Source organism: Papaver somniferum, chromosome 5 (genome assembly GCF_003573695.1).
Source record: "Papaver somniferum cultivar HN1 chromosome 5, ASM357369v1, whole genome shotgun sequence".
NCBI lineage: Eukaryota > Viridiplantae > Streptophyta > Magnoliopsida > Ranunculales > Papaveraceae > Papaver > Papaver somniferum.
Genome location: NC_039362.1, coordinates 188,986,306 through 188,997,277, shown reverse-complemented (window position 1 = coordinate 188,997,277; position 10,972 = coordinate 188,986,306). Strand labels below are relative to the sequence as shown.

The 10,972-nt window shown below is 35.5% G+C and overlaps 2 protein-coding genes across 2 annotated transcripts; both read right to left on the bottom strand.

The window, feature by feature from the left end:
• Positions 1 to 352: 352 nt before the first annotated feature.
• LOC113280354 (chlorophyllase-2, chloroplastic-like) lies at positions 353 to 1,582 on the bottom strand. Its single transcript, XM_026528992.1, has 2 exons — positions 1,525 to 1,582; positions 353 to 1,026 (listed from the first exon to the last, which is right to left on the bottom strand). Exons 1-2 carry the CDS (start codon positions 1,580 to 1,582, stop codon positions 353 to 355), a joined length of 732 nt encoding a protein of 243 aa, XP_026384777.1.
• Positions 1,583 to 1,685: 103 nt separating this feature from the next.
• LOC113284020 (carbamoyl-phosphate synthase small chain, chloroplastic-like) lies at positions 1,686 to 6,743 on the bottom strand. Its single transcript, XM_026533410.1, has 11 exons — positions 6,596 to 6,743; positions 6,275 to 6,463; positions 6,056 to 6,188; positions 4,656 to 4,744; positions 4,506 to 4,566; positions 4,348 to 4,415; positions 4,098 to 4,226; positions 3,737 to 3,846; positions 3,304 to 3,651; positions 2,138 to 2,303; positions 1,686 to 2,000 (listed from the first exon to the last, which is right to left on the bottom strand). The coding sequence occupies exons 2-11, from the start codon at positions 6,438 to 6,440 to the stop codon at positions 1,957 to 1,959; spliced, it is 1,314 nt and encodes a 437-aa protein (XP_026389195.1). The 5' UTR covers positions 6,441 to 6,463; positions 6,596 to 6,743; the 3' UTR covers positions 1,686 to 1,956.
• Positions 6,744 to 10,972: the final 4,229 nt, after the last annotated feature.

The window sequence follows — 10,972 nt, the reverse complement described above, 5'->3', positions numbered from 1 at the left end:
TTCATGTGTTTTTTGCCGCGTTTGGTGATTATTGTAGTTGAGTCGAGAAAAATTATTGGGTATTCGGTAAAAAAAAAAAGAAAAAAAAACAGCCCCAGACATAAATTCCTAGTTTCGTGGTTGATAATTAATGGTGCTCATTCTTGAATATGAATTCGAAAATGAACTGATTTGCAGCTAAACTGATTGCATGAAGATTAAAGATTCGAAAAATGCCTTTGTATAGACTATTGTGAAGAGTTGTTCGAATATATAAAATTTATTAAATTTCGACCTGTAGGTTAGAAATAAATTATTTTGAGAAGATCATATAATCAGAATCTGGCTTAGAGCCATCCTTGATAGCTGTGAATCAGTCCTCTAAAAACTCAACAGTTTGTAGCTGAACAGGAAGACTAACATCTTTCCCGTCCCTGATAGCATTTAAGTGACTATGATCACCTTCAAGATATGCTTTCATCAAAGCAATAGTAATCCCCCCAACAAATCTCATCATAGGCTCCCTTGATTTCCCACTCTTACAAGCACGATAAGTAGCGACCCCTTTAATCCCTTTAGTTACATCGTCGAGTGTATCCATATGTCCATAATCCTTGACGACAAAATGGTATGCGGGCGATCGACATTCATTGAAATACTCTTTATGGTTTACACCTTTTGGTGCACAAGCATGAATAAGTGCACTAGTCCTAATTTCTCCGAGGCCGGATCCAACAACTAAAGCCGCCATACCTAGATCGAAAGAGCGAGGAACATAGGTTAGAACGACTGGAGGTAACTGCATACCTTTCCTGGGTCCTTCAACTGGATCAATACCTACTAGAGCTGAGTACTTGAACAATGAACTGTCACCTCTAGTGTAAGATAGAGCTAGAGCAAATGCAAGTTTGCCACCTCTACTGTGACCACCAAGTGCTGCCTTGGATAGATTAGGTCGAACCGCTGGTGGCAGTATGGAACTGAGTCCATTTGACAACCATTCAGTTACTCTCTTTTTGCTGACTCGATTTCGTCTCTTTCGAATAACTGTGTAAAGTTAGAAAATGAAACAATTAAGCAGGAAAGTGCATATGTTTAATTATACTTAATCGCAAGATGGGGGTATAAAGATGTGGTTCAAAACAGTGAACTTAGAGATATTGTTGCACGTTTTTCAAAACATTTTTTTGTTTTTGATAAACTACGATAGATTGCCAAGGAAAAACCAAAGCCTACACCAACGGCAGGCACTAGGTACCTTTAGATACCAAGGGCACATTAGCTCGCACAGTTCCCTATTCGGCTTACTAGTTAGTACTCCAATTAGGGTCTCAATCAAATACCCTTGTGCTTTTTACATTAAGATCTTTTTAGGCCCAAGTTATCAAAAATAGCTCTAGTAGTTCTTTCTCATTATCTTTGTTTTATTTTGGGAATTATGGGTGCCATTTCATCCTCAAAATCACTTGTACAAACATTGGAAGACTGTGTTATGAAATCTATGCTTATGAATTTTTTATCATGTGAATTTGTTTGTTCCCTTGCCCTTATCATCTAACTGTAATAATGGCAAAATGGCAATAACATATAATTTTAATACCATGGTTGATCAGGAAGTTTCTGGTTAACAAATCTCCCTAGATGAGCTTTACTGGAAGAGTGCCAAGCTGTTCGCTAGTTTAGAATGATGGTTCTTTCAAATTGAGCCCACTGAACTTGTTCTAATGTGTTAGAGCAGGCCAGAGGAAATTTTTCAGTCTTATGGCTTCAGGAAACAATCTGATGAATTGCTTGTATAACATGCGATACACGCATATGATAAACATTGCCGAAGTTTATAAACACTGACAGACAAGAAAGATTACAACAAAAATTTGAGAATAAAGATATAAAGATGGTTTGAGTATTTCAAACTCTCTGCTAGGTAGTCAACTTCCACCTACGTGCTGAGCTTTTTTGGAGGAAACCGCGGAGGTCTTATAATTTGGCTTGCTCCATCAAAGTTATGAATTCCCCAAAAACTGTGCAAGAATTATCACCTTGGGTCAGGGTTCAAAAGAATCACAATAAAACATAATTATCTTTGTTTATACAAAATATATAGTTCATGGAATGTAACACTATTGTGGTGCAGGGAAGGGAAAGACTTGTCACTTACCAGAATCAGAGTCATGAGGTCCAGGAGATGCTTCAGGATGGTATTGAAGTGACATGATATTTAACGCAGGGAAAGCGAGGCCAGCACAGCTATCGTCATTTAGATTGATATGTGTCACCTGTACACCTTCTGGAAGCGATTCAGGGTCTACTGCATAATTGTGATTCTGCCAACCAAACAACAAAATAATTATTGTGGAAACAATGAACATCCTTTGCCATTAAACAGAAAATATGATTAAGCAAGTAAAGTCATATTCGATACAAGTATGATGCCAGTCATAATACGACAGAATTCAAATACAGCAGCATCCTATTTGCCATAATAAATCTATGGAAACGCAAGACACTGACAGATGAAGATGCCAGTAATTTGACTGGCATGCCACTCCTAGAAACTGCAGCAACTGTAGTAGGTAAAGGGTTCCTATACATGTATATAAGGGCCTATTATACTTTTGAATACTGATAAAACAAGGTAAGCTCAATTGTATTTAGATGAGCCATATGGCTGCTGTCCATGGTTAAATTTTGTAGTTTTATAAACTCCCCTTGATCTCAGACAGAGTGTAGCATACCCTTGTTTATCGTTCTAAAAATTAAAAATTTCTGCGGTATTTTATTTTTGTGTCATTCGGCAACATTAAGATCCTCACATTTTGCTATGTTAATAATCATGCCTTCTATTTTTTGTGTTCTTAATTATTTCTCCATGCATTTCCTAGAACTACCTACCAATAAGGATATACAACGAGGCAAACTCCGAAGTTTTAATCATAGTTTTTACTACTTCTTGCACGGTACCTTATCTTACTCATCAACCATTTCTTCATATCTATAGATGTAATACATAATGTCCCTAGACCTCACCTAAAGGCTAACAGTTCGCTCACCTGAGTTTACTGTCCTAGGGGGCAAAAAAAATTAAGTGGGCTGCTTGTTTCTAGTCCAACTATGGTGCACTGGGCATTATGTATTTTCGCAAGTCCAGGTGCCTTTTTTTATCTATAAACAACTACAGCTAAGAAAATTGAAGAAAGCATGCAGTAGTTGGACACTGAATCATTCCATTAAGCGTTGCCAGTAACCACACTGGAACAACTTCAGACAATCCATATCTGCTGCTACTGTCCAAATGTAGAAGATATAAATAAAATCTAAACAAACCTGAGCGCTGATCTCGACACGGTTTTTACGGATGTCACGGACCGGATGGTTTCCTCCATGATGACCAAACTTCATTTTGAAGGTTTTACCACCTAATGCCTGACCAATCAATTGGTGTCCCATGCAAATACCAAAAACAGGAACTTTTCCAATTATTTCTTTTACTGTTTCAACAGCATATGGAACTGCAGAAGGATCTCCTGGACCATTACTGAAAAGAACTCCATCAGGTTTCATCTTAAGAACCTCTGAAGCTTTCCATGTTGAGGGTACCACAGTAATTTTACATCCACAAGATGTCAAGCGCCTTAATATGTTATGCTTGATCCCAAAATCATACGCAACAACCTTCAGTACACCCACCAAAAACAGTTCAGAAATTCCATACATTACTTCACTAGCACAGCAGTGTAATTTGGGTTGCAATACTTACATGAAATCTCTTTCCAACACTACCGCTGATGTTGAATTCCCATTCTGAACCGGTCTTATCAACCCATTCATATGGAGCATTGCATGAGACACCACTTATGAGATCGACGCCTGCACAGTAGTTTCAGAGTCCAGATTGATTTTTACAACTTGCAGGGAAAAGCATATAGACTAAGCCTTTACAGTACAAGATTGATTATGCACAACATAGATTACGTGGCCACCTGTCTAAATGAAATGTTTCCCATGATTCATTTAGGCCAATAAATAAATATTCAATGGTTACAGTGAGCATGAACTGAAGGGTGAATGGGGTGAAAGTTTGAGAGTAAGTTAAATGAGTCATGTCCCAAGAAACTTACCGACGATATCCCACTTATGAGACATATAAAGAAGATCTTTATCAGTTTTTGATCCATCTGTGCTAAGTACACCTTTCAGACTTCCCTCTTGCCTTAATCTACGAGTAATTGCACGTGTATCCACATCATCTAGTATTAAAGAAGAAAAAGTCGATGTATCAGGTGAAACCAGAAGCACAATCTACTGCTATAAAACTTCAAATTCAGGGAAACATAAACCACATAAGTAAAAAACCTAAATAAAACTTACATATTCCCATGATGTTCCTTTTAGCCAAGTAATCACTCAGGGGTTCTGTGCATCTCCAATTTGAAGTGCTACACAAAAGTTATCAGAAGACATCAGAATGGCTAGGGAAAGAATGCATACTCTGACGTTAGAGTTATACAAATAATGAGAAAGCATACCTCGGACTTAAACTTCTAACAACTAAGCCGCCAAGGAAGCATTGTTGTGACTCTTCGTCATCTGCTCATAAAGGCATCTTAACTTTAAATTTCAAAAAGACTGGAGAGACGAAGGTTTCCACAATTTATAAAAAAAAAAGTTGCACTTACCAAGGTTAATTCCTGTATTTCCAATATGAGGATTTGTCATTAAAACGAATTGGCCAGCATAACTAGGGTCCGTCAAAATCTCTTGGTACCTGCATAACAGCATCAAATTCCAGATCACTTAATAGTTACTGCACAAAGCAGAAGGACTGTAACTCCCACATTAAGGGGTAAAAGAAAAAAAAATAAAACCTGTTGTTACATCTAATAACCTTACGATAAATATGGACTTTCTAACCTAGAACACACAAATGAAGCAACAATTGACAGAATAACAAGCATTGGAGCTTGAACAAGCAAAATTAGAAAAACAAAGTTTCGTGCACAAGAAAATTTCTCTCTCACAGGTTTAGGAACTCCATGTCTCACAGCAAATCTAGGTTAGTTTACTATGATTCCTCAGTACATATGACCTCATACATTAGCCACTCAACAGTCAGGTAATAAAGAAACAGGCAAGCTATTCACAAACCCCTACAGAAAAAAAAATCGATTTTTATATGCCAAATTACTTCAGTAAGGATGCTAAAACTGCACCAAAAATAGCTTTCAGAAGTTCAACACCGCGCAGAAATGGAACACACAAATGAAGCAACAATTGACAGAATAACAAGCATTGGAGCTTGAACAAGCAAAATTAGGAAAACAAAGTTTCGTGCACAAGAAAATTTCTCTCTCACAGGTTTAGGAACTCCATGTCCCACAGAAAATCTAGGTTAGTTTACTATGATTCCTCAGTACATATGACCTCATACATTAGCCACTCAACAGTCAGGTAATAAAGAAACAGGCATGCTATTCACAAACCCCTACAGAAAAAAAAAATCAATTTTTATATCCCAAATTACTTCAGCAAGGATGCTAAAACTGCACCAAAAATAGCTTTCAGAAGTTCAACACCGCGCAGAAAAGGAAGACATTGGACAGGCAAGAATAAATAGTTTTACGAGTCAGACCCATGCTACTGAAATTTCAAATACACACAACTCCGAAACAAGTTGCATATCTTGCAACATGCTGTTAAAATTACTTAAGCCAACCAAGACTGGTAACCTGAATCATATATTATGAGAGAACAACTACCAACAGGGTAAAAACACTTCCATCTACAGCATTCCTCGTATTCACTAATCCACTTAATTAAGAAAACCGGGCAACATAGTGATATATACCATTACAATAAGCACAAGCAAACGCACAATTCTTTTTGTTCTACAAATCTATAATAACACAAATGCACGCAAATACCAAATGCGATAATATGAATTAAGATTCAGACACATTAACACATGGTTCACCAAATTCTTTTCATCCTAGTACAAAAACAAATGTGCAAATACCCGAATTTATTGTTTTGGGGTCAATCAAAGTAACATCCCATGGCACAAAACTAAGTTACTCACCCTGTCAAAGATGTATTGAACACAACTTCACCAACTTGAGTCCCCGTAGCACCAAAAGATTTAGCATTCCATACAGAACCATCTTCAAGCACAAGTCTTGCATCTGCTATCTTCCATGGTCTATCCTTAACAACTACAATCCCAAGAACCAAATTTGAAAATCTCAGAGAGAAAAAATCAAAAAAACCAAAAATCAAACTTATGCATGTCAGTGAGTACCTAGAGGGGTGTCAATAGAGCCATTTGAGGTAGACAGAGAAGCAGAACATCGAACAATGGTGAAACACTTGACAGTAGATTCATTTCGTGATGTTGTTCTTCTAGATGAAGAGGAGAAAATTGGAGAATTACTCAACAATGAAGTTGCAGCTGCCCTAGTCGCCATTTTCCCTCTTACTGTTGTCGCAGCTGCAAACACAGGAAAAAGTTCAGTTTAACCTAATTATTTCTTATTTTGATTGAATCAAGAGGATAATCCAAAGAAATCTGAAATGAAATCTAAAATTAAAGAAAAAATGACAAAGGGGGCAATGAATGTACTTGAATTTCAGGGCAGCAGATTATTACTGCAGCCTTGAGAGAGAGAGAGGGATGGAGAAAGTGGGATCGAAAATTGAAAAACAGACAGAAAAACCCTAATAAATAGATAAAGTGATAAACCCTTGCAGCTAATGGGCCTTAGCTGAGGGCTTCCACTTAAAAAGGAAAGCCTTTAAATTTGCTGATATCTAGTCGTGCTAGATCATAAAAATTAATGTGAACATTCATAGCATTTGTTGCAGCATTTTTCTATTGTATGGGTTGTTTCGGCGCGTATTAGTTTTTTTGTTGCTATATTTTTTTTGTTGGATAGATTGTATCCGGGTAATACCTAATAGCCTGTTTGGAAACTAGAACCAGAAATGTTTCTGATTCTCCAAAAGTAGAAGTGTTTCTGATTCTCAGAAGTTAATTTTCTCGCTTCTAGAAATCATTTTAATATTGTGTACCCAAGTCAACTTCTAGTATTTTTTGCTTTCAGAAGTCAAAAAACAACTTTTGAAGTGGTATCCAAACAGACTATAACATTTAAGTTTTCGACTTACTTAACTAAGGTGAAAAGTTAGATTGGAAACCTTTTATAAATAAAAGAATATACTCAATGAAGCAAAAAAAAAAAAAATTGTTCTGACCTTTAATACTTCTGCTTTTATTTACGATACAAACTATCCAAAAACAGAAACATTTTCCCAAAAAGAAAACTTTTACAAAATAAATGCTTTGGTTGTTGATATCTAGTCTTGTTAGATCATAAAAATTAGATTTTTGTTATAGGGAAAGCTAAAACATTCAGGGGGAGAAGCAGATTTATGGTCCATAAAAATTGACCATAAGTCAATATGGGGCGAATTAGAAAATTGTGTGGTTTCTTCCTACATATCGTTTATACATTTCATACTTCTTTTTGCTACTCTTAGATGAAACCAGAATTCGTGTTCTTCATCGTTAACATCAAAAAACTGTTTTTGCAAAGGTAAAAAGGTTCTCTTATTGATTAAAAATCAAAATATATTATTACTGGCTTAAAAATATTATGCAAATCAGGATTGGTAAATGTTAATCACGATACTAAAAATTAATACCTAAAATTATTGCCTTATAATAATACTAATAGCTAATTTAAGAATGGACAAAGACAGTTTCTATGAGTCATCTGTTTTTCTTCCTCGATTAATCATGATTTTTACTTCCTGCTTTACTTCCTTGATTCATAATTAGTATATTGAATTAAACTTTAGTTATTAGTTATTTCAGGATGTTTCATTCTCCTTTCATGATTAGACGAACTACAATTAAATGTGCAAGGGTCAAAAATTTGTATCGTTCACGAAGGTTCGATCGATTCAGTTCCAACCAGTTGACCCAAATAATCAACGTTACTTGACCGTAGTCAACTTTCCCCCATACAGTTTAGCTTTCCTTATAACAAAAATCAAAAATTAATGTGAGCATATTGTTATAGCATTTTTTATTGTATTGGTTGTTTCTTCGCATATTAGTTTCTTTGTTGTTCTATTTCTGTTGGATTGGTTGTATCTAGTTGATACCTAAGATTTAAGTTTTCGAGTTAATTAAGGGGAAAAGCCAGAAATTAGATTGGAAACTAAATTCAGAATGACTTTTAGAAGCAAAAGAATATACTCGGTGAAGTAAATCTTTTATCTTCTGACTTCTAAAAATTACTTCTGCTCCTAGTCGAGAAACAAGCTATTGAAAAACATAAACCTTATCCACAAAAAAAAAGAACTTTCACGAAATAAATGCTTTAATTGTCGATATCTAGTCCTGTTATATCATAAAAATAATGCGATCATTATTGTTGGTAGCATTCCATAAATATTCTTTTTTGCAGCATTTTTAATTGTATTGGTTGTTTCGCGGCGTATTAGTTTCTTTGTTGCTTCATTTTCTGTTGGATTGGTTATATCTAGGTAACACCAACGATTTAAGTTTTCGACTTACTTAATTAAGGCAAAAAGCTAGAAGTTGGATTGGAAATTAAATTAAGAATGACTTTTAGAAGAAAAAGAATATACTCGGTAAAGAAAATATTTTTAACTTCTGACTTCTAAAAATTACTTCTGTTATTTGTCACAAAACAAGCTACTGAAAACAAAAACCTTATCCAAACAAGTAAAATTTCACAAAATAAATGGTTAAATTGTTGATGTCTAGTCCTGTTAGATCATAAAAGTTAAAGTGAGCATTATTGTTGGTATCATTCAATAAATATACTTTGTTGCAGCATATCCTATTGAAGTTGGTTGTTTCGTCGTTATTAGTTTTTTTGTTGCTGCATTTTTTCTTGCATACAATTGTATCTAGGTAATACGTAACAAGTAAGTTTTCAACTTATTTAATTAAGGTGAAACGCCAGAAGTTAGATTGGAAACTACATTCATAATGACTTTTAGAATTAAAAAAATATACTCGATGAAGCAAATCTTTTTAGCTTCTTACTTCTAAAGATTATTTCTGCTTCCAATCGCGTAACAAGCTATTCAAAAAAGAAATCTTATCCCAAAAAGAAAACTTTGACAAAATAAATGTTTTTGTTGATATCTTATACTGTTAGATTATAAAAATTAATGTGAGCATTATTGTTAATAGCATTCCATAAGTATATTTTATTGCCGCGTTTTCTACTGTATTGGTTGTTTTGTCACGTATGATTTTCTTTGTTTCTGCATTTTTTGCTAGATGATTTTCTTTGTTTCTGCATTTTTTGCTAGATTCATTGTATCCAGGTAATACTTAAGATATAAGTTTCCATTTACTTATGATTAAAGCGAAAGCAAAAAGTTAGATGATGCAGACGCATGTGCAATAAACAGAATATTAATAGATTCTGGCAGTTCTGTCGATATCTTATTTTACCACGCGTACAAAACTATGGGCGGCAGAGACTCAAACCTGATCCCTTTGACTTAAAAAATCTACGGATTTAGTGGATCATCCAATAAGACAAAGGGAGAAATCACAATGTGAATTCCTCTCAAAAACATAACTACAGAAGTGGTATTTTGTGTAATCGATGTCGAGTCTCCATACAATTCCTTGATAGGAAGACATTGGATACATATCATACTGGGAGTCGCCTACACCTTTCATAAATGCATTAAGTTTCCTCTACCTCAAGGCATAAGAATAATAAGGGGAGACACCATAGAGGAGAAAACTTGCAATGAGATAGATATTGAGAAGAGTGAAGGGCGTGCAAATAAGAGAAGGAACTGGAAGGAGGGGATAAATGAGGACAAAAGGAAGGAAAGCTTGAGGGTTGATGGTCGATGTTGTGAGTAAAAGCTGAGAAATGGATCGGATTTACACTAAGGCGACAACATCAGTATCAAAGGAATAAGGAAATATTGCTACGAAGGAAGATGAAGGCACAACAAAGGCATGTGCGTGTGAATATAATAAGCGCGTCAAAGAAAGAGAGTTCCAGCCAGGAGAGCTAGTATTGCGAGAAATACCTCCTTACCATAAAAATGTAGATGGAAAGCTGGAGAAGACATGAGATGTTCCATACATTATCAAGAGAGTTGTTGGAAATGAAACATACGAGTTAATGGATAGTGAAGGGAAAAACGTGGGACGAAAGCTTGATCATCCATGAAATCGAATATACTTGAAGAAATATCACCCTTAGGTGATGTTGTAAAAAGGAGAAGGAGATAAGTAAATGAGTCTAAGGAATACAATTTATTACTCTCTTGATAGAAGACAATTCAGCATGAAGGGATAAGTGTAAGAAGGAACGCAGAAATACAACAACCTTTTGAAGACAAGTTTCTTTTAAGAAATGATATGTTTACAATAAGTAGTAATCATGTAGGAGAATAAATGAAGAAAGAAGACACTAACATTATATGAATCAGAAATATGAATGAAAATGAAAAATTACTTTCTCAAACAAACAGATGCTTCATTTATAATACAAGTAGAAGAAAAAGGCAAAGATAAGACCTGATAATAAGACTTTAATATATGAGGCAATAAATATTAAAACCTCTAACTAGGGAGGCTAGGCATCCAGTTGTGGCGAGCACCCTAGTTTGCGTAAAATCAAGAGGCAACAATAAGATCTAACGCGCGTCTTAATTGGGGAAAACCTAGTAATGCATGTCTCGGGTGAAAGCCATACCAACCCTGGAACCTGAGTCATGGAGAATTGGGGCGAAACCAAAGCCTATCCAGGAGAGACTCCTGGGTTAAAAACCTAAGGTACTAAGTTCTCTCCTAAGAAGGGTAGAAACTCAATCAGGGCACCGTGGTACACGGTTGAGTCAAGAGTGTCGGGGCGTCTGGAGCGTTTCCAGCAATTCTTGGAAAATCCTAACTATGATACACTCGGTATTCAAGATACCCCACTTA

Bases quoted from the DNA above. Each gene is read 5' to 3' on its own strand.
- LOC113280354 (XM_026528992.1), bottom strand. From the start codon at position 1,582: ATGGTATTAAAATTATATGTTATTGCCATTTTGCCATTATTACAGTTA. The intron at 1,027-1,524 runs GCAAGGGAACAA...AACTTTACACAG, and splicing joins ATTACAGTTAGATGATAAGG to TTATTCGAAAGAGACGAAAT.
- LOC113284020 (XM_026533410.1), bottom strand. From the start codon at position 6,440: ATGGCGACTAGGGCAGCTGCAACTTCATTGTTGAGTAATTCTCCAATT. The intron at 4,567-4,655 runs GTAAGTGCAACT...CTTTATGAGCAG, and splicing joins AAATACAGGAATTAACCTTG to ATGACGAAGAGTCACAACAA. The intron at 4,416-4,505 runs GTATGCTTTCTC...ACTTTTGTGTAG, and splicing joins GTTAGAAGTTTAAGTCCGAG to CACTTCAAATTGGAGATGCA.